This window comes from Salvelinus namaycush, chromosome 16 (genome assembly GCF_016432855.1).
Source record: "Salvelinus namaycush isolate Seneca chromosome 16, SaNama_1.0, whole genome shotgun sequence".
In the NCBI taxonomy this organism is placed as follows: Eukaryota; Metazoa; Chordata; class Actinopteri; order Salmoniformes; family Salmonidae; genus Salvelinus; species Salvelinus namaycush.
Genome location: NC_052322.1, coordinates 26,331,339 through 26,355,028, shown reverse-complemented (window position 1 = coordinate 26,355,028; position 23,690 = coordinate 26,331,339). Strand labels below are relative to the sequence as shown.

The window sequence follows — 23,690 nt, the reverse complement described above, 5'->3', positions numbered from 1 at the left end:
TAAATCCCATACTTAACGCTACATTTCACTAAATGTACCCTATGTATTTACAATATAGTTACATAGGCATGGTATGTACTTAAGTATTGTTACATAAGTACTTACAGTACATTACTACTATGTAACTATCATGCACATAAATAGGTATTACTGACATGTATTGTTTTTTTAATGTGAGACCTGTGAATACTTTTCAAAGCAGTGTACATTTAAAGTGGCTATTTTTTGTGGCTCTGTGTAGGGCATCGCTGGTACTGACGTAGCCAAGGAAGCCTCTGACATCATCCTGACTGATGACAACTTCTCTAGCATTGTGAAGGCAGTCATGTGGGGCCGCAACGTCTATGACAGCATCTCCAAGTTCCTCCAGTTCCAGCTCACTGTCAACGTGGTGGCTGTCATCGTGGCCTTCACCGGCGCCTGTATCACACAGGTACTCACTCCATCTCTGACTCTCGCACTCCACACCACACCACAATTCACTGTTGTGTAAATTCCAAATGGACCACTTACTGTAAGTAACTCACTAGGAAATGGTCAAAGATGTACACTACTGTTCAAAAGTTTGGGGTCACTTATACATTTCCTTGTTTTTGAAAGAAAAGCACCTTTTTTTTGTCCATTAAAATAACATCAAATTGATCCGAAATACAGTGTAGACATTGTTAATGTTGTAAATGAAGATTGTAGCTGGAAACGGCAGATTTTTTATGGAATATCTACATAGGCGTACAGAGGCCCATTACCAGCAACCATCACTCCTGTGTTCCAATGGCACGATGTGTTAGCTAATCCAAGTTTATCATTTTAAAAGGCTAATTGATCATTAGAAAACCCTTTTTGCAATTATGTTAGCACTGCTGAAAACTGTTGTTCTGATTAAATAAGCAATACAACTGGCCTTTTTTAGAATAGTTGAGTATCTGGAGCATCAGCATTTGTGGGTTTGATTACAGGCTCAAAATGGACAAAAACAAAGACCTTTCTTCTGAAACTCGTCAGTCTATTCTTGTTCTGAGAAATGAAGGCTATTCCATGCGATAAATTGCCAAGAAACTGAAGATCTCGTACAACGCCGTGTACTACTTCTTTCAAAGAACAGCGCAAACTGGCCCTAACCAGAATAGAAAGAGTAGTGGGAGGCCCCGGTTTACAACTGAGCAAGAGGACAAGTACATTAGAGTGTCTAATTTGAGAAACAGATGCCTCACAAGTCCTCAACTAAAAGCTTCAATAAATAGTACCCACAAAACACCAGTCTCAACGTCAACAGTGAAGAGGTGACTCCGGGATGCTGGCCTTCTAGGCAGAGTTGCAATGAAAAAGCCATATCTCAGGCTGGCCAATAAAAATAAAAGATTAAGATGGTCAAAAGAACACAGACACTGGACAGAGGAACTCTGCCTAGAAGGCCAGCATCCTCTTCACTGTTGACGTTGAGACTGGTGTTTTGCGGTGACCCTAAACTTTTGAACGGTAGTGTAGGTAACGGTCTACGGACATTCCAAACAAGCTTTAAAGCAAAATTATCTCTCCCTACCTCTCTTTCTCTCTCTTTACCTCTCTGCCTCTCTCCCTGTTACCTCCCTCTCTCTGCCTGCCTCCTCCCCTCTCTCTGCCTCTTTCTCTCCCTCTACCTCCCTCGCTCCTTACATCTCCTTCTCCATACCCCCTCCCTCTCTCTCCCCCCTCCAGGACTCTCCCCTGAAGGCTGTCCAGATGTTATGGGTGAACCTGATCATGGACACCTTTGCCTCCCTGGCCCTAGCCACTGAGCCGCCCACTGAGTCCCTGCTCCTGAGGAAGCCTTATGGCCGCAACAACCCCCTCATCTCCCGGACCATGATGAAGAACATCCTGGGCCATGCCATCTACCAGCTCACCATTATCTTCACCCTGCTGTTTGCAGGTACGCACAAAGGAGGAGGAGGTGCGAGACTGGAGACTAGGGGGGAGGGTAGGGGCCTGCAGATGGGGGTGGGGGATAGAGACTGGAGATGGGAGCAGGGACGGAGACTTTAGATGGGAGGAGGACAGAGGCTGGCGATGGGAGGAGGGACGGAGACTGGAGATGGGAGGAGAGACGGAGACTGGAGATGGGAGGAGGGACGGAGGCTGGAGATGGGAGGAGGGATGGAGACTTAAGATGGGAGGAGGGATGAGGGATAAGACTGGAGATGGAAGGAGGGATGGAGACTGGAGATGGGAGGAGGGGCGGAGACTGGAAATGGGAGGAGGGACGAAGACTGGAGATGGGAGGAGGGACAGAGACTGGAGATGGGAGAAATTACGGAGATTGGAGATGGGAGGGACGGAGACTGGAGATGGGAGGAGGGACGGAGGCTGGAGATGGGAGGAGGGATGGAAACTGGAGATGGGAGGAGGGACGGAGACTGGAGATGGGAGGAGGGACGGAGACTGGAGATGGGATGAGGGACGGAGAGTGGAGATGGGAGAAGGGACGGAGGCTGGAGATGGGAGGAGGGACAGAGGCTGGAGATGGGAGGAGAGACGGAGACTGAAGATGGGAGGAGGGATGAGGGATGAGACTGGAGATGGAAAGAGGGACGGAGACTGAAGATGGGAGGAGGGATGAGGGATGAGACTGGAGATGGAAGGAGGGACGGAGACTGGAGATGGGAGGAGGGACGGAGACTGGATATGGGAGGAAGGACGGAGATTGGAGATGGGAGGAGGGACGGAGACTGGAGATGGGAGGAAGGACGGAGATGGGAGATGGGAGAATTGACAGAGATGGGAGGAGGGACGGCGACTGGAGATGGGAGGAGGGACGGAGGCTGGAGATGGGAGGAGGGACGGAAACTGGAGATTGCAGGAGGGACGGAGACTGGAGATGGGAGGAGGGACGGAGACTGGAGATGGGAGAAGGGACAAAGATTGGAGATGGGAGGGAGGGACAGAGACTGGAGATGGGAGGAGGGATGGAGACTGGAGATGGGAGGAGGGACGGAGACTGTAGATGGGAGGAGGGACGGAGACTGGAGATGGGAGGAGGGAAGGAAGCTGGAGATGGGAGGAGGGACGGAGGCTGGAGATGGGAGAAGGGACGGAGACTGAAGATGGGAGGAGGGATGAGGGATGAGACTGGAGATGGAAGGAGGGACGGAGACTGGAGATGGGAGGAGGGACGGAGACTGGAGATGGGAGGAGGGATGGAGACTGGAGATGGGAGGAGGGATGGAGACTGGAGATGGGAGGAGGGACAGAGACTGGAGATGGGAGAAATTACGGAGATTGGAGATGGGAGGGACGGAGACTGGAGATGGGAGGAGGGACAGAGGCTGGAGATGGGAGGAAGGGCGGGAGCAGGAGATGGAAGGAGGGATGGAGACTGAAGATGGGAGGAGGGATGAGGGATGAGACTGGAGATGGAAGGAGGGACGGAGACTGGAGATGGGAGGAGGGACGGAGACTGGAGATGGAAGGAGGGACGGAGACTGGAGATGGGAGGAGGGACGGAGACTGGAGATGGGAGGGACGGAGACTGGAGATGGGAGGATGGACGGAGGCTGGAGATGGGAGGAGGGACGGAGACTGGAGATGGAAGGATGGACAGAGATTGGAGATGGGAGGGTGGGAGACTGGAGATGGGAGGAGGGACGGAGGCTGGAAATGGGAGGAGGGACGGAGGGACGGAGACTGGAGATGGGAGGAGGGACAGAGACTTGAGATGGGAGGAGGGACGGAGATTGGAGATGGGAGGCGGAACGGAGACTGAAGATGGGAGGAGGGACCGAGGCTATAGATGGGAGGAGGGACGGAGACTGGAGAAGGGAGGAGGGACAGAGACTGGAGATGGGAGGAGGGACGGAGACTGGAGATGGGAGGAGGGACGGAGATTGGAGATGGGAGGAGGGACGGAGACTGGCGATGGGAGGAGGGATGAGGGATGAGACTGGAGATGGAAGAAGGGACGGAGACTGGAGATGGGAGGAGAGACGGAGACTGGAGATGGGAGGAGGGACAGAGACTGGAGATGGGAGAATTGACGGAGATGGGAGGAGGGACGGAGACTGGAGATGGGACGGAGGCTGGAGATGGGAGGAGGGACCGAAACTGGAGATTGCAGGAGGGACGGAGACTGGAGATGGGAGGAGGGACGGAGACTGGAGATGGGAGAAAGGACAGAGACTGGAGATGGGAGGAGGTACGGAGATTGTAGAAGTGGAGGGACGGAGACTGGAGATGGGAGGTGGGACAGAGACTGGAGATGGGAGGAGGGACGGAGATTGGAGATGGGAGGCTGGAGATGGGAGGAGGGACGGAGGCTGGAGAATGGAGGAGGGACGGAGGCTGGAGATGGGTGTAGGGACGTAGGTTGGAGATGGAAGGAGGGACGGAGGCTGGAGATGGGAGGAGGGACGGATACTGGAGATGGGAGGAGGGACGGGGACTGGAGAAGGGAGGAGGGACGGAGACTGAAGATGGGAGGAGGGATGAGGGATGAGACTGGAGATGGAAGGAGGGACGGAGACTTGAGATAGGAGGAGGGACAGAGGCTGGAGATGGGAGGAGGGACGGATACTGGAGATGGGAGGAGGGACGGGGACTGGAGAAGGGAGGAGGGACGGAGACTGAAGATGGGAGGAGGGATGAGGGATGAGACTGGAGATGGAAGGAGGGACGGAGACTTGAGATAGGAGGAGGGACGGATACTGGAGATGGGAGGAGGGACGGGGACTGGAGAAGGGAGGAGGGATGGAGACTGAAGATGGGAGGAGGGATGAGGGATGAGACTGGAGATGGAAGGAGGGACGGAGACTTGAGTTAGGAGGAGGGACAAATGCTGGAGATGGGAGGAGGAACTGAGGCTGGAGATGCGAGGAGAGACGGAGACTGAAGATGGGAGGAGGCATGAGGGATGAGACTGGAGATGGAAGGAGGGACGGAGACTGGAGATGGGAGGAAGGACAGAGACTGGAGATGGGAGGAAGGACAGAGACTGGAGATGGGAGGAGGGACGGAGATTGGAGATGGGAGGAGGGACGGAGACTGGAGATGGGAGGAGGGATGGAGACTGGAGATGGGAGGAGGGACGGAGACTGGAGAAGGGAGGAGGGACAGAGACTGGAGATGGGAGGAGGGACGGAGACTGGAGATGGGAGGAGGGACGGAGATTGGAGATGGGAGGAGGGACGGAGACTGGAGATGGGAGGAGGGATGAGGGATGAGACTGGAGATGGAAGGAGGGACGGAGACTGGAGATGAGAGGAGAGACGGAGACTGGAGATGGGAGGAGGGATAGAGACTGGAGATGGGAGAATTGACGGAGATGGGAGGAGGGACGGAGACTGGAGATGGGAGGATGGACGGAGACTGGAGATGGGAGGAGGGACGGAGACTGGAGATGGGAGTAGGGACGGAGGCTGGAGATGGGAGGAGGGACAGAGGCTGGAGATGGGAGGAGGGATGAGGGATGAGACTGGAGATGGAAGGAGGGACGGAGACTGGAGATGGGAAGAGGGACGGAGACTGGAGATGGGAGGAGGGACGGAGACTGGAGATGGGATGAGGGACGGAGACTGGAGATGGGAGGAGGGACGGAGGCTGGAAATGGGAGGAGGGACGGAGACTGGAGATGGAAGGAGGGACGGAGACTGGAGATGGGAGGAGGGACGGAGACTGGAGATGGGAGGAGGGACGTTGATTGGAGATGGGAGGAGGGACGGAGACTGAAGATGGGAGGAGGGATGAGGGATGAGACTGGAGATGGAAGGAGGGACGGAGACTTGAGATAGGAGGAGGGACAAAGGCTGGAGATGGGAGGAGGAACTGAGGCTGGAGATGCGAGGAGAGACGGAGACTGAAGATGGGAGGAGGCATGAGGGATGAGACTGGAGATGGAAGGAGGGACGGAGACTGGAGATGGGAGGAAGGACAGAGACTGGAGATGGGAGGAAGGACAGAGACTGGAGATGGGAGGAAGGACGGAGATTGGAGATGGGAGGAGGTACGGAGACTGGAGATGGAAGGAGGGACGGAGACTGGAGATGGGAGGAGGGACGGAGATTGGAGATGGGAGGGTGGGAGACTGGAGATGGGAGGAGGGACGGAGGCTGGAAATGGGAGGAGGGACGGAGACTGGAGATGGGAGGAGGGACAGAGACTTGAGATGGGAGGAGGGACGGAGATTGCATATGGGAGGAGGGACGGAGACTGGAGATATGGAGGAGGGATGGAGACTGGAGATGGGAGGAGGGACGGAGACTGGAGAAGGGAGGAGGGACAGAGACTGGAGATGGGAGGAGGGACGGAGACTGGAGATGGGAGGAGGGACGGAGATTGGAGATGGGAGGAGGGACGGAGACTGGAGATGGGAGGAGGGATGAGGGATGAGACTGGAGATGGAAGGAGGGACGGAGACTGGAGATGAGAGGAGAGACGGAGACTGGAGATGGGAGGAGGGATAGAGACTGGAGATGGGAGAATTGACGGAGATGGGAGGAGGGACGGAGACTGGAGATGGGAGGATGGACGGAGACTGGAGATGGGAGGAGGGACGGAGACTGGAGATGGGAGTAGGGACGGAGGCTGGAGATGGGAGGAGGGACAGAGGCTGGAGATGGGAGGAGGGATGAGGGATGAGACTGGAGATGGAAGGAGGGACGGAGACTGGAGATGGGAAGAGGGACGGAGACTGGAGATGGGAGGAGGGACGGAGACTGGAGATGGGATGAGGGACGGAGACTGGAGATGGGAGGAGGGACGGAGGCTGGAAATGGGAGGAGGGACGGAGACTGGAGATGGAAGGAGGGACGGAGACTGGAGATGGGAGGAGGGACGGAGACTGGAGATGGGAGGAGGGACGTTGATTGGAGATGGGAGGAGGGACGGAGACTGGAGATGGGAGGAGGGATGAGACTGGAGATGGGAGGAGAGACGGAGACTGGAGATGGGAGGAGGGACGGGGACTGGAGATGGGAGGAGGGACGGAGACTGGAGATGGGAAGAGGGACGGAGACGAGATGGGAGGAGGGACGGAGACTGGAGATGGAAGGAGGGAAGGAAGCTAGAGATGGGAGGAGGGATGGAGGCTGGAGATGGGAGGAGGGACGGAGACTGAAGATGGGAGGAGGGATGAGGGATGAGACTGGAGATGGAAGGAGGGACGGACGGAAACTGGAGATGGGAGGAGGGACGGAGACTGGAGATGGGAGGAGGGATGGAGACTGGAGATGGGAGGAGGGATGGAGACTGGAGGTGGGAGGGAGACAGAGACTGGAGATGGGAGAAATGACGGAGATTGGAGATGGGAGGGACGGAGACTGGAGATGGGAGGAGGGACAGAGGCTGGAGATCGGAGGAGGGATGGAGACTGGAGATTGGAGGAGGGTAGGAGACTGGAGATGGGAGGAGAGACGGAGAAAGGAGATGGGAGGAGGGACGGAGACTGGAGATGGGAGGAGGGACAGAGGCTGGAGATGGGAGGACGGACAGAGGCAGGAGATGGGAGGAGAGACGGAGACCGGAGATGGGAGGAGGAATGAGGGATGAGATTGGAGATGGAAGGAGGGACGGAGACTGGAGATGGGAGGAGGGATGGAGACTGGAGATGGGAGGAGGGACGGAGATTGGAGATGAGAGAAAGGACAGAGACTGGAGATGGGAGGAGGGATGGAGATTGTAGAAGTGGAGGGACGGAGACTGGAGATGGGAGGAGGAATGAGGGATGAGATTGGAGATGGAAGGAGGGACGGAGACTGGAGGAGGGATGGAGACTGGAGATTGGAGGAGGGACGGAGACTGGAGATGGGAGAAAGGACAGAGACTGGAGATGGGAGGAGGGACGGAGATTGTAGAAGTGGAGGGACGGAGACCGGAGATGGGAAGAGACACGGAGACTGGAGATGGGAGGAGGGACGGAGATTGGAGATGGGAGGGACGGAGGCTGGAGATGGGAGGAGGGACGGAGGCTGGAGAATGGAGGAGGGATGAGGGATGAGATTGGAGATAGGAGGAGAGACAGAGGCTGGAGATGGGTGTAGGGACGGAGGTTGGAGATGGAAGGAGGGACGGAGGCTGGAGATGGGAGGAGGGACGGAGACTGGAGATGGGAGGAGGGACGGAGACTAGAGATGAAAAGAAAGACGGAGACTGGAGATGGGAGGAGGGACGGGGACTGGAGAAGGGAGGAGGGACGGAGACTGGAGATGGGAGGAGGGACGGAGACGAGATGGGAGGAGGGACGGAGACTGGAGATGGGAGGAGGGGCGGAGGCTGGAGATGGGAGGAGTAACGGAGGCTGGAGATGGAAGGAGGGATGGAGACTGAAGATGGGATGAGGGATGAGACTGGAGATGGAAAGAGGAACGGAGACTGGAGATGGGAGGAGGGACGGAGACTGGAGATGGGAGGAGGGACAGAGACTGGAGATGGGAGGAGGGACGGAGGCTGGAGAATGGAGGAGGGATGAGGGATGAGATTGGAGATGGGAGGAGAGACAGAGGCTGGAGATGGGTGTAGGGACGGAGGTTGGAGATGGAAGGAGGGACGGAGGCTGGAGATGGGAGGAGGGACGGAGACTGGAGATGGGAGGAGGGACGGAGACTAGAGATGAAAAGAAAGACGGAGACTGGAGATGGGAGGAGGGACGGGGACTGGAGAAGGGAGGAGGGACGGAGACTGGAGATGGGAGGAGGGACGGAGACGAGATGGGAGGAGGGACGGAGACTGGAGATGGGAGGAGGGACGGAGGCTGGAGATGGGAGGAGTAACGGAGGCTGGAGATGGAAGGAGGGATGGAGACTGAAGATGGGATGAGGGATGAGACTGGAGATGGAAAGAGGAACGGAGACTGGAGATGGGAGGAGGGACGGAGACTGGAGATGGGAGGAGGGACAGAGACTGGAGATGGGAGAAATGACGGAGATTGGAGATGGGAGGGACGGAGACTGGAGATGGGAGGATGGACGGAGGCTGGAGATGGGAAGGGGACGGAAACTGGAGATGGGAGGAGGGACGGAGACTGAAGATGGGAGGAGGGATGAGGGATGAGCCTGGAGATGGAAGGAGGGACGGAGACTGAAGATGGGATGAGGGATGAGACTGGAGATGGAAGGAGGGACGGAGACTTGAGATAGGAGGAGGGACGGAGGCTGGAGATGGGAGGAGGGACTGAGGCTGGAGATGCGAGGAGAGACGGAGACTGAAGATGGGAGGAGGCATGAGGGATGAGCCTGGAGATGGGAGGAGGGACGGAGTCTGGAGCTGGGAGGAAGGACAGAGACTGGAGATGGGAGGAGGGACGGAGGCTGGAGATGCGAGGAGAGACGGAGACTGGAGATGGGAGGAGGGACGGAGACTGGAGATGGGCGGAGGGACGGAGACTGGAGATGGGAGGAGTGACGGAGACTTGAGATGGGAGGAGGGACGGAGATTGGAGATGGGAGGAGATACGGAGACTGGAGATGGGAGGAGGGATGGAGACTGGAGATGGGAGGAGGGACGGAGGCTATAGATGGGAGGAAAGACGGAGACTGGAGAAGGGAGGAGGGGCAGAGATTGGAGATGGCAGGAGGGACGGAGACTGGAGATTGGAGGAGGGATGAGGGATGAGACTGGAGATGGAAGGAGGGACGGAGACTGGAGATGGGAGGAGGGACAGAGGCTGGAGATGGGAGGAGGGACAGAGGCTGGAGATGGGAGGAGGGATGAGGGATGAGACTGGAGATGGAAGGAGGGACGGAGACTGGAGATGGGAGGAGGGACGGAGACTGGAGATGGGAGGAGGGACGGAGACTGGTGATGGGAGAAAGGACAGAGACTGGAGATGGGAGGAGGGACGGAGATTGGAGATGGGAGAGACGGAGGCTGGAGATGGGAGAAGGGACGGAGACTGGAGATGGGACGAGGGACGGAGACTGGAGATGGGAGGAGGGACGGAGGCTGGAGATGGGAGGAGGGACGGAGACTGGAGATGGAAGGAGGGACGGAGACTGGAGATGGGAGGAGGGACGGAGACTGGAGATTGGAGGAGGGACGGAGATTGGAGATGGGAGGAGGGACGGAGACTGGCGATGGGAAGAGGGATGGACACTGGAGATGGGAGGCGGAATGGAGACGAGATGGGAGGAGGGACGGAGGCTGGAGATGGGAGGAGGGACGGAGGCTGGAGATGGGAGGAGGGACGGAGGCTGGAGATGGGAGGAGGGACGGAGGCTGGAGATGGGAGGAGGGACGGAGGCTGGAGATGGGAGGAGGGACGGAGACTGGAGATGGGAGGGAGGGACAGAGACTGGAGATGGGAGGAGGGACGGAGACTGGAGATGGGAGGAGGGACGGAGACTGGAGATGGGAGGAGGGACGGAGACTGGTGATGGGAGAAAGGACAGAGACTGGAGATGGGAGAATTGACGGAGATGGGAGGAGGGACAGAGACTGGAGATGGGAGGAGGGACAGAGGCTGGAGATGGGAGGAGGGACGGAAACTGGAGATGGGAGGAGGGACGTAGACTGGAGATGGGAGGAGGGACGGAGACTGGAGATGGGAGGAGGGACGGAGACTGGAGATGGGAGGAGGGACGGAGACTGGAGATGGGAGGAGGGACAGAGGCTGGAGATGGGAGGAGGGATGAGGGGTGAGACGTGAGATGGAAGGAGGGACAGAGACTGGAGATGGGAGGAGGGACGGAGACTGGAGATGGGAGGAGGGACGGAGACTGGAGATGGGAGAAAGGACAGAGACTGGAGATGGGAGGAGGGACGGAGATTGGAGATGGGAGAGACGGAGGCTGGAGATGGGAGGAGGGACGGAGACTGGAGATGAGACGAGGGACGGAGACTGGAGATGGGGGGAGGGACGGAGGTTGGAGATGAGAGGAGGGACGGAGGCTGGAGATGGGAGGAGGGACGGAGGCTGGAGATGGGAGGAGGGACGGAGACTGAAGATGGGAGGAGGGATGAGGGATGAGACTGGTGATGGAAGGAGGGACGGAGACTTGAGATAGGAGGAGGGACGGAGGCTGGAGATGGGAAGAGGGACGGAGGCTGGAGATGGGAGGAGAGACGGAGACTGAAGATGGGAGGAGGGATGAGGGATGAGACTGGAGATGGGAGGAGGGACGGAGGCTGGAGATGGGAGGAGGAACGGAGACTGGAGATGGGAGGAAGGACGGAGATTGGAGATGGGAGGAGTGACGGAGACTGGAGATGGGCGGAGGGACGGAGACTGGAGATGGGAGGAAGGACGGAGGGACGGAGATTGGAGATGGGAGGGACTGAGACTGGAGATGGGAGGAGGGACGGAGATTTGAGATGGGAGGGACTGAGACTGGAGATGGGAGGAGGGACGGAGGCTGGAAATGGGAGGAGGGACGGAGACTGGAGATGGAAGGAGGGACGGAGACTGGAGATGGGAGGAGGGACGGAGACTGGAGATGGGAGGAGGGATGGAGACTGGAGATGGGAGGAGGGACGGAGACTGGAGATGGGAGGAGGGATGGAGACTGGAGATGGGAGGCGGAATGGAGACGAGATGGGAGGAGGGACGGAGGCTGGAGATGGGAGGAGGGATGGAAACTGGAGATGGGAGGCGGGACGGAGACTGGAGATGGGAGGAGGGACAGAGACTGGAGGTGGGGGAAGAGGAAGGGAGGGTGTAAGAAAAGGCATTAGTGAGGGACAAAAAGGTTTAGCTTGTAGCGTTTTACATGATCATTTAGTATGCCTTTGCTTGGAAGTAGGAAGTATATCTTTAACTACATGTGACTATTGTCCGCTTATCTTTTTTGTGTTCCTCTCCATCTCAGGAGAGAAGATCTTCAACATTGATAGTGGACGCAATGCCCCTCTGCACTCTCCTCCCTCCGAGCACTACACTATCATCTTCAACACCTTTGTGCTCATGCAACTGTTCAACGAGATCAATGCCCGTAAGATCCACGGTGAAAGGAACGTTTTTGACGGCATATTCCACAACCCTATTTTCTGCAGTATTGTGCTGGGGACTTTTTTAATGCAGGTAAGAGGACCATAAGCGTTTCCTTCTTATACGTTCAGGGGTGGGCAACTTTGATGGGGGTGAGGACCACAAAAAATATAAAACTCATCATGAGGGGCTGTAGTTGCTCACAGGTCTACGTACCCACATCCATACCCCTCTGCTATTCTAACTCGCAACAGTAAATTCAGACCCCGCATGAGTTCCGAGGGCTTTCAAAAGAGGAGCATGCGGCCCACAAGCCGCCAGTTGCCCATCCTTGCTTTACATTATAGCAACACTAGTAATGTTATTCAACCATGTCATATACTGTACCTAATAATCATTCCTACTTAATTATTGTCTCACAGGATATGTTGTGCTAACCAATGGCAACCACTTTTTGTGATCAAATCTCTCTCATCCTGTGTCTTGTTCTGTACAGTTTGTGATTGTGCAGTTTGGGGGGAAACCTTTCAGCTGCACACCACTCAATGTGGAGCAGTGGCTGTGGTGTCTGCTCGTGGGAGTAGGAGAGCTGCTGTGGGGACAGGTACTTATGCTGGAGTTAATGTGTAAATGTGTTACTCAAACTGTGGTTCTACAGTGGTTTTGTGTCAAGAACCAATTAAGGTATTTGACATAGACAAACCCACATATCCATAACCTAGTCTTTAGTTGGCTTTTACACAGGAAGGACTGCTTAACATGCTGACCAGACTGCACGCATGTTGATTTTGTCCACCCACACCAGACGCGATCAGGACACGCAAGTCCTGCCTCTCCCATCTCCTAATTGGTTTTTAGGAGCCTATACCCATGTGGGTGATTGAAAGATGAACTGAGGTTCCCACTCCAGTCCAGTTGGTAGTGATAATGCACCTTAAATTTGGTTGCCAACCGCCATATAAAGTCCAAAGAAGAAGAAGCCTGAAGGAGGAGAGATTACTAGAAACAAACTCTGTTTACCCTTTTTTCTGTGGATTAATTGTCGGTGTAGAGGACCTTGTGCATTTCAGGTAAAATAACAACCCAATGTTTATATCCGAGGACAAATTAGCTAGCAAAAGCAAGCTAGCTAGCTAAATTGCCATAAATGTTTAATGCTTTTCAACCTGTCTCCAAATTAATATAGTTGGTTCAGAGTTCGTTTTGATAATTCAACCTGCGTGTCCTGATCGTGTCTGGTGTGGGTGGACAAAATCAACATGCGCACGATGGCGCACGCAGACGTCTGGTCAGCATGTAAGACCCACCAGACCGAAACCCTTTGTTTTACAAGTTGTGTTCTTCTCCTTGTCAACTAACACTGACCCTGACCCAAACAGCTCATCACCACGGTACCCACCAGCCGCCTGCCCTGTCTGAAGGAGGCGGGTCATGCGCTCGGTAAGGAGGAGATGATTGATGATGACATGGCAGATGATGAGCAAGAGATTGACCATGCCGAGAGGGAGCTGCGTCGAGGGCAGATCCTCTGGTTCAGGGGCCTCAATCGCATTCAAACTCAGGTACAGTGCATTGGGCTCCACAATTCCCTGTCCCTTGTCTTTCTCCAACAAGGGCTGTACTGTAGTATGTACTGTACTGTCCTATGAAGAGGAGTCTTTTTTTGCTTGCTCGACTCATCTCTGTTGATTTGTGTCTCTCTTTATTCACCTTTTGATGCCTTAATTCATTTCACCACAATTAATTCCTTGTTTTTTTATATGATATGAACCAGTGATGTGAACAGAGTAAAACATGCACATAATATTCTCATTCAAAAAAGTTATATTTTATGCAATCTTATTTAAAATACAATGGGTTTGGATCATTCTGTCAGATACCAAAGACGTTTTCCTATACAGAGCCTTCAGAAAATATTCACACCCCTTTACTTTTTCCACATTTTGTTGTGTTACAGCTTGAATTTTGTGGATCTGCCCTACACACAATACCCCATAATGTCAAAGTGGAATTTTGGTTTTATAGATTTTTTTGTATTAATTAAAAATGAAAAGCTGAAATATCTTGAGTCAATAAGTATTCAACCCCTTTGTTATGGAAGCCTAAATAAATTCAACAGTAACATTGTACTTAACAAATCACATAAGTTGCATGGACTCAATTATGTTCAATAATAGTGGTTAACGTGATTTTTTATGACTACCCCCAGTTCTGTAACCCACACATACTGTACAATTATCTGTAAGGTCCCTCAATCAAGTAATGGTTTTTCAAGAACAGATTCAACCACAAAGACTAGGGAGGTTTTCCAATGCCTTGCAAAGAAGGGCACCCAGTCACTACAAAGATACAGGCATCATTCCTAACCTTCCTTCCAGTTGCCGGAGAGGAAGAAAACCGCTCAGAAATTTCACCATAAGGCCAGTGGGGATTTAAAAACGGTTACAGATTTTAATGGTTTGTGATATGAGAAAACTGAGGATGGATCAACAACATTGTAGTTACGCCACAATATTAACCTAATTGACAGAGGGAAAAGAAGGAAGCCTGTACAGAATCAAAATATTCCAAAACATGCATCCTGTTTGCAACAAGACACTTAAGTAAATGTGGCAAAGAAATAAACTTTTTGTCCTGAAAACAAAAATAGAATACAGCTAAGCACAGGCAAAATCCTATAGGAAAACCTGGTTCAGTCTGCTTTCCAATGGACACTGGGAGACAAATTCACCTTTCAGCAGGACAATAACCTAAATCCCAAGGCCAAATCTAACCAAAAGACTTGCTAACCAAGATGGCATTGAATGTTCCTGAGTGGCCAAGTCACAGTTTTGACTTAAATCGGCTTGAAAATCTATGGCAAGACTTGAAAATGTCTGTCTAGCAGTTATCAACAGCCAACTTAAGAGAGCTTGGAGAATTTGGAAAGGAATAATGGGCAAATATTGTACAATCCCGGTGTACAATGCTCTTGAAGACTTACCCAAAAAGACTCACAGCTGTAATCGCTGCCAAAGTTGTTTCTAACATGTATTGACTCAGTGTTTTATTTTGTATAAATGTTCACATTTTTCTTCCACTTTTAACATTACAGAGTATTTTGTGTAGATTGATGACAAAACATTACAATTAAATCCATTTTAATCCCACTTTGTAACACAACTAAATGTGTTACGTTACAAAGTTTCAAGGGGTGTGAATACTTACTGAAGGCACTGTATTTATCGATAGGACAAACATAATTATTTATATTGTTGTAACCTATAAGAGTAATTTTGATTCCATTGCATGTTCAGATTTCTCACTATAATACTTTTTCTCCTTCTTCCTCATGTCATTGCTATTATTACAGATTCTGTCATTATTTTTGATGTATCCTTTGTTCATTGTTAATCAATCCTAAAAACAAGTATACAAAATATTTTACAAGAGTTGTAATTGTTGTCTTTCTTGTACACACACCAACATCTAGATGAGACATAGAAAAACATTACCAGTCCATATTTTGAGGGCAACATCATTGATTAAAAACAGAGTTCTAAATTGGATTAGGATTGTCTATTAAAATGCCTTTTTGTATCTAATACATGCTTTTGATACCTCCATAGTGGAACATGACCTCTACAAAACGTTCTACTATACCATCCCTTTAAACGTGATTCATTCTGCGTGCTGGTTCCCTCCAATATGCATCACAGGGCCCCCTACCAACTGACATGAGTTACTGCACGACTGTCATGTCCTCTCTTTAATATCCTCTCTCTCTTCTCCAACAGATGGAGGTAGTGAGTACCTTCAAGAGAAGTGGTTCCTTTCAGGGTGCTGCGCGACGTCGCTCCTCAGTTCTCAGCCAACTCCATGACGTAACCAATATTTCTACTCCCACTCACGTAGTTCTCTCCACTGCCAATGCAACTGGTGCGCCTGGGAGTGAGTTTCTGCCATCCATTAACGGCACACAACAAAAAACAGTCCACTCACCATCATCAAAATGAGCATGTTGAAATGCACCTTTGCCTGCCCAGAAATGCAATTAAGCATCAACGATACGTGTGTTTGTCTATGTGCGTGTTTGTGTGTTGGGGAGTGGGGGAGCCAACACTGAGGCGCCTGACCCACTGACCTTTTTATTTGACTTTTGTTGTTGTATTAGTTGTTAATTTAATATTTCTTTACATCCTTTTCACTACTACCTCATGATCTTAGTCCAGGATTCAATCAGAACCGTGCTAGCCGACAACCGCATGACTCTTATTCGAGTGTCAGGCTGCATACTCGTTTGTCTTCTTAATTCAGTATAGACTACTTCACTTCTTCAAACATGATCATTAGCTGGCAAGCAGTATTTAATGAACACATAAAAAAATATATATAACAAAAATCAATTATATTCTTTATGTGTAACGTGGGCTATGAATTTCGTTGAATGATTTTACATTTGAGTGTCATTCTTTTTATCATTGATATAGTCTACACATTAAATCACCGTTTTGAACTACTAATGCGGTAGGGAAAGAAGGGGTGGTTTTTGACAATGACCACAAGAGCAGCAGCTCACTAATTTGACAGCTCATACCCCAGTTATACCTCCAACACCGCCTGAACAAGAGCCATGCGTTTGTCGGCTAACACGGGTTACCCTTAATCTGATTTAATGCTGGCCGTAATCTATTTCTTTATCTTGCTGCTTTGTTTGGCTCGACACAGTCTGTGATCAATTGTGTTTCAAACTGCCTGGAGAAGACTGTCTGTATGCTCCTTATTTTCAATGAGATCGACATTTTATTCAGAGCATTACAATGACGCAGCCATGCCAATTTCTGAGATGACAAACCAAGGTAAAAAGGGACACACAAAAGAAAAATAGTTACATTTATTTTCCAGTGTGTGCGCTTCTGGAAAGTTGTAAACCTTCGAGTATAACCTGCAACAGTGACATTTCTGAGACATCCGGTTTTGGTCACCTTACCAATAAAACAATTTCTCTGTCCCTAGGTCTGATCAGACTGCCAAATAAGGATCTGCAGTGTTGCTTTGTACAAATAACTACCCTCATTTTACTTGGTTTCTTTTGTTCTCTTGTTGTAGGTTCTGCATCTCATGAAGGAAGACATTTTTATTTCCTTTCTATTTCCTAACATAGGCCTACTTTTTTGTGTGTTTTTGTCAGGTGTAGATGATTAAAAGACTAATTGTGATTTGATTGTGATTAGATCTTCCTGACCACCTCTGGTGGTAGTCAAGGACCCATTGTATCTGGATATCAATCAAGTGTAAACAGATCTGGAAGGTCAAACCATTTAAATCATCATTATATCGGCCACTAAAATCATTGACCGCTAGCACCATTGACTTATAGCATCAGTAGACATCTTAAAAAATGTATTAATTAATATTATTGTGAAAGAATGACTGTCAAATAATTAGCATACAGGGAGGCACCAGGAAATCTGGTCAAATTGTGGACACAGTTGACGGATAAGAGACACATTTTTACACCATGTATAGACACGACAAACATTGATCAGATAGTGATTGGATCGTATTGATCAGATCACAAGACCCACATGTTAGCACAAGGTGTAAACCATGCAAGAGACAGGATTACACATCAGACTAGATTGTATTTCGGTGTAAAAGGTGTGATCTGGCTGTTTTTCTTTCCTTTGATCTGTCGACTTTGCAGGAGGTTAATTTGGATGTATGTGGTGTAATTGGTATAATGCAATATCCATGCATTCATCCAACCAACCCACATTTTTAAAAAACAGTCCCTCAAGTGTTGTGCATTTTGCCTCATCATTTCCTTTAAGGACTTCTTTATTTATGAATCTAATTTATAAACAGCTCCAGATTACCTTGTCTATAAGGAAGATTAGTAGATATCTGAATGTAGGAACTCTAACTATAGAAGGAATTTGCGTTGATCCAAGCAATGTCTTTTACATATTATTTTGCTCTTCAGCTTTATAGGTACTTATCATTTCCCCTTAATGTTCTTTACTTTCCGGACGGTGTGGTTGTCAGTTCAGTGATCATAGGTAGCTCTCTATGGGCTGAATCCTAACTTGAGATCCATACGTGTGCAACACTCCAAACACACTTCCCAAATTAGGAGTCTGATCTATATGTTTATTACCACAATGTCTGTTTTCCTTGTCCTATGTTTCTGTTTCTATGTTTTTTACACCTGTCCTATGTTTCTCATGGCTTTATGAAGACTATGAATCACACTCACCTGTCCTATGTTTTTCATGGCTTTATGAAGACTATGAATCACACTCACCTGTCCTATGTTTTTCATGGCTTTATGAAGACTATGAATCACACTCACCTGTCCTATGTTTTTCATGGCTTTATGAAGACTATGAATCACACTCACCTGTCCTATGTTTTTCATGGCTTTATGAAGACTATGAATCACACTCACCTGTCCTATGTTTTTCATGGCTTTATGAAGACTATGAATCACACTCACCTGTCCTATGTTTTTCATGGCTTTATGAAGACTATGAATCACACACACCTGTCCTATGTTTTTCTTGGCTTTATGAAGACTATGAATCACTCACCTGTCCTATGTTTTTCATGGCTTTATGAAGACTATGAATCACACTCACCTGTCCTATGTTTTTAATGGCTTTATGAAGACTATGAATCACACTCACCTGTCCTATGTTTCTCATGGCTTTATGAAGACTATGAATCACACTCACCTGTCCTATGTTTTTAATGGCTTTATGAAGACTATGAATCACACTCACCTGTCCTATGTTTCTCATGGCTTTATGAAGACTATGAATCACACTCACCTGTCCTATGTTTTTCATGGCTTTATGAAGACTATGAATCACACTCACCTGTCCTATGTTTTTCATGGCTTTATGAAGACTATGAATCACACTCACCTGTCCTATGTTTCTCATGGCTTTATGAAGACTATGAATCACACTCACCTGTCCTATGTTTCTCATGGCTTTATGAAGACTATGAATCACACTCATATTAATCTGATCACTAGCTGAATGTCTTGGTTTAGAAAAAGGACTCGTGAAGAAAATCCTAAATGTTGTGTCAGGGTTGGGATCATTTCAACTGAATTCAATTCAGGAATGGAATGTACATTGATGTACATTGATGGATGGTTCATTATCTTCACTGAGAATTGTTTTACCAATTCATGAATTTAATTTCCTCTTTGTTCCCTGAATTGACCGAGTGGAAATTAATTGAGCCCAACCTTGACTATCATTAATACCTGTCTGTCCTCCCCTCCAACATCCTCTCTTCCTTTGTCTAGTGTCATTCAATACGTCTGGAGCGTCCATGGGATTCAACCTCCAACGCAAAAAAACAGGCATTCTCATTTTCTTCTCAAAGTTAGGTGGCCCATTTAAAAGAAACCAAGTGAATACATTGACTTGAATAATATTTCATTTTCAACAGCTGTTTGGTATTGACCATTGTGGGACCTATACTCGAAAGTTTACAACTTCCGCAAGGGGACATTAATTCAGAGGGTACCTAAGAATTATGTGTTTTTCTAAATAATTTACTTAATGGAAACAAACAGCTCTTAGAGAGAGAGAAAAAGAATTAGCACAAGTCAACCTTAACATTGTCTCTGTGTTGCCTCACTCCCTCATCACAACATGGTTATTGGGTAATGTCGCTTCTTGTCCAAGATCTTTGTGGTCATTTTCAGAGGTAGAATGGGTATTTTTTGGTTGTGCTTGCTACAAAAGTTGGTCTTTTTGGATGTGCTTGCTGAAGAAATGTTTTTTTTTTATGGCTATGCTTGCTGGGGGAATAAACAAACAAATCGTATTGTTTGTGCATGCTGAAGTACAGTACACTGAGCAAACAGAATTCCTAATGCTCATCCATAACTCTGACTTTCGCGAGAATCCCTCTTTTTAAATCAGCGTATGATTTAAACAAGGGTTACTTGCATGTACACTATATATACAAAAATATGTGTATGTGACGGATGTGAAATGGCTAGCTAGTTAGCGGGTACGCCGCGCTAATAGCGTTTCAATCAGTTACGTCACTTGCTCTGAAACCTAGAAGTAGTGGTTCCCCTTGCTCTGCAAGGGCCACGGCCTTTGTGGAGCGATGGGTAACGATGCTTCGTGGGCGACCGTTGTTGATGTGTGCAGAGGGTCCCTGGTTCGCGCCCGAGTCGGGGCGAGGGGACGCCATAAAGTTATACTGTTACATGGACACCCCTTCAAATTAGTGGATTCGGCTATTTCAGCCACACCCGTTGCTGACAGGTGTATAACAGCAAGCACACAGCCATGCAATCTCCATAGTCAAACATTGGCAGTAGAATGGCCTTAATGAAGAGCTCAGTGACATTCAACGTAGCACCGTCATAGGATGTCACCGTTCCAGCAAGTCAGTTCGTCACATTTATGCCCTGCTGGAGCTGCCCAGGTCAACTGTAAGTGCTGTTATTGTGAAGTGGAAATGTCTAGGAGCAACAACGGCTAAGCCGTGAAATGGTAGGCCACGCGAACCAAGTGCTGAAGCGCGTAGCGCATAAAAATTGTCTGTCCTTGGTTGAAATACTCAGTATCGAGTTCCAAACTGCCTCTGGAAGCAACTTCAGCACAAGAACTGTTCATCGGGAGCTTCATAAAATGGGTTTCCATGGCCGAGCAGCCGCACACAAGCCTAAGATCATCACGCGCAATGCCAAGCGTCGGCTGGAGTGGTGTAAAGCTTGCTGCCATTGGACTCTGGAGCACTAGAAACAAGTTCTCTGGAATGATGAATCACGCCTTCACCATCTGTCAGTCCGATGGACTAATTTGTGTTTGGCGAATGCCAGGAGAATGTTACCCGCCCCAATGCATAGTACCAGCTGTAAAGTTTGGTGAAGGAGGTATGATGGTCTGGGCTGTTTTTCATGGTTCAGGCTAGGCCCCTTAGTTCTCGTGAAGGGAAATCTTAACACTACAGCATACAATGACATTCTAGATGATTCTGTGCTTTCAACTTTGAGGCAACAGTTCGGGGAAGGCTCTTTCCTGTTTCAGCATGACAATGCCCCCGTGCCCAAAGCGAGGTCCATACAGAAATAGTTTGTTGAGATCGGTGTGGAAGAGCTTTACTGGCCTGCACAGAGCCCTAACCTCAACCCCATCGAACACCTTTGGGATGAATTGGACTGCAAGCCAGACTTAATCGCCCAACATCAGTGCTCGACCTCACTGATGCTCTTATGGCTGAATGGAAGCAAGTCACCGCAGCAATGTTCCAACATCTAATGGAAAGCTTTCCCAGAAGAGTGGAGGCTGTTATAGTAGCAAAGGGGCGCCAACTCCATATTAATGCCCATGATTTTGGAATGAGATGTTCGACGAGCAGGTGTCCACATACTTTTGGTCATGTAGTGTATCAAGTTAAGATTCAGCCCGAAGTGTCCATCGCAACGTAATATGATTGCATTCATGTTCACATACTTATTTGCTTTACATCAAATTCTCTGTGGGAATGAATGTATTATTATGATTTGATTATACTTCACAATATGCACATCTCTTTACAATTTAGGACCAGTCATAGTAATTGCAGGAACACCTTATTTATGTTTTCCTCATTAACAATATTAAAGTCAACTTCACCATAATGCCTTTAAGACCTATGTTGAGTTCTGTGTCAATGGGTCCTGACTTTGAGTGGATGAATAACCCATCATTTGTTATTATTTTTGTACAGGGACAGGGGTACACTCTTAGAAACAAGGGTTCCAAAAGAGTTCTTTGGCTGTCCCCATAGGAGAACCCTTTTTGGTTCCAGGTCAAACTCTTTTCGGTTCCTTGTAGAGCCCTCCGTGGAAAGGGTTCTACTTGGAACTAAAAGGGTTCTACCTGGAACCAAAATGGGTTATTCAAAGGGTTCTCCTATGAGGACAGCCAAAGAACCCTTTTAGGTTGTAGATAGCACATTTTTTTCTAAGAGTGTAACACAGAAAAACTGGTGGTATATCATACATGTTTCACATGCTTATTATGTGACTATGAGGAAAAGTTTTGATACATTTGTTCTGACATTGGAGGTAATGGTTTGTTGTACAACACTTGCAATTCCAGTGTGGTGACTATTGTGCCTTATGAAATACAACCATTGTCTACTATATTGACATGTTTGTACCGATCTGGTTGACTGTATTAATGTCCTTAAATCTAAAACACCCGACTTGAAATATACCCAAAACAACATACAAAGTACATGTTCAAGATATTCAATAGAAAGGTACAATTCACTTACAATAATTATTTTAAAAAGTTGAACTGATTACTTTACATACACTGTTATTACTGTGGCTGGTCTGTATTGTGGATGATTTTCCCTTTGCTTTAATGGTAGCAAGCAGCATTATGGCTCATTGGACATTACAACAGTCAGTAGATACAGTAGCTCATCCAACTGCGCCCATAAGCATTTTCTTCTGCATCAAGACAATCTCATGCACGACCACATTGAATGTGTTTGTTTTTTTACAGCATGGCAGTAAATGAGGCTCTCACATGATCAGCCTGTCAGCATGTCAGTTGTTGTTTGGTTTGCAAACTGGTCTCAATCCCATGCTCTGTGTTCTAGTTGTTTCACCTGTCCCGTATGTACGTTTTATAGCTCTGTACAAAAAGGTTTCTATATGTGTGTGCGCGTGTGTGTGTGAGTGTGTCAGACAATGTTGTACATCCATCAATGAGTATTTGATACATTTAAAATGTCTTATATTGAACTGACAACAGCAACTTTGATTTTTCATTATTTAAGTTACCTTTTCATTTGTTTTACTTCCCCTAAATTGCTTTAAAGTTACAGAGTGTTCCCAATCGGACATGTACATATTGTACAAATACAGTAGGCTTAATCCGGTCAGTGAGGCATTTCAATTCATAGGTAATTGATTGCCTTGAAAGAGACTATACAGAAATGTTGCCTCTGGGCATGCTCCTGAACAAAAGTGGTCCCCTAAATCAGGGTTTCCCACACTCGGTCCTGGGGGAGAGGGGGGGGGGGGCTAGTTTGGGAAACCCTGCCCTAAATGGACAAAAATAATATCTAGGAATTACCTCAATGGACAGAAAGAAGCATGCCTGCCCACACCCAGGCAAACCTACAACAATAAAACTTTTGACTAAGAATTTAATTAACATTAATTGGAATTTTCAGAAGAATCAAAAGTTGTATCTTTTCATAACAACTTTTTCAGGTAAGTTTAGTCAGATAAATCTGCCACTGTGACGCTTTTTAAATGCTAAATCTCTCTCCACTTGTTTGTCCCATCTATTCCCTTTTCCGCTCCGCATTTCCCCCTTGTATGACCATTATTATACCAAACTCAACATAGATCCAAGTGGTGAAAGCATTCCGTAGTCCACTTTATGATGGCATTGAGAAGCCGGAATCCAAGAACTCCATCCACGACTTCATGGCACACCCGGAATTTCTCATCAATGACTCGGTCCACAACATCCCCTTGATTGACGAGACAGACATTGAAACCGAAGAATCAGAGCGCTCAGACTGCAACAACGTTCGCCTGGCTCTTCGTCAAGCTCCTCCCCTTGCCAAGCCCCCTCAGCCACCCTCTCGCCACCGCTCCGCCTCCCGCCCCGCCCCCTACCGCCAGCAGAGCCTCCCCGTTACACTCAACTGCAACAACAACGCCACTGCTGCTGCTGAGAATGGAGATCATCTGACCCCAAAAGATGCAAGACTACCAGCTGCTTCTCTCTGCCGCCCCGCCAGCCCATTGCACAACGTGGAGACCTGTTTATAA

General features: G+C 49.0%; 1 protein-coding gene across 3 annotated transcripts in view; it reads left to right on the top strand.

Annotated features, from left to right (window-relative positions):
• Positions 1–23,690, top strand: part of LOC120060720 (plasma membrane calcium-transporting ATPase 3-like) — a 40,561-nt gene extending 16,871 nt beyond the window's left edge. For 2 of the 3 annotated variants that reach the window (XM_039010127.1, XM_039010126.1), the window contains 7 exons: positions 242–433; positions 1,696–1,909; positions 11,769–11,980; positions 12,384–12,491; positions 13,267–13,449; positions 15,664–15,817; positions 23,259–23,284. In XM_039010127.1, the coding sequence (XP_038866055.1) occupies positions 242–433; positions 1,696–1,909; positions 11,769–11,980; positions 12,384–12,491; positions 13,267–13,449; positions 15,664–15,817; positions 23,259–23,284 (1,089 nt within the window). Of the gene's footprint in view, positions 1–241; positions 434–1,695; positions 1,910–11,768; positions 11,981–12,383; positions 12,492–13,266; positions 13,450–15,663; positions 15,818–23,258; positions 23,445–23,543 lie in introns of those variants that run through there. The other variant, XM_039010128.1, reaches the window with a different exon arrangement.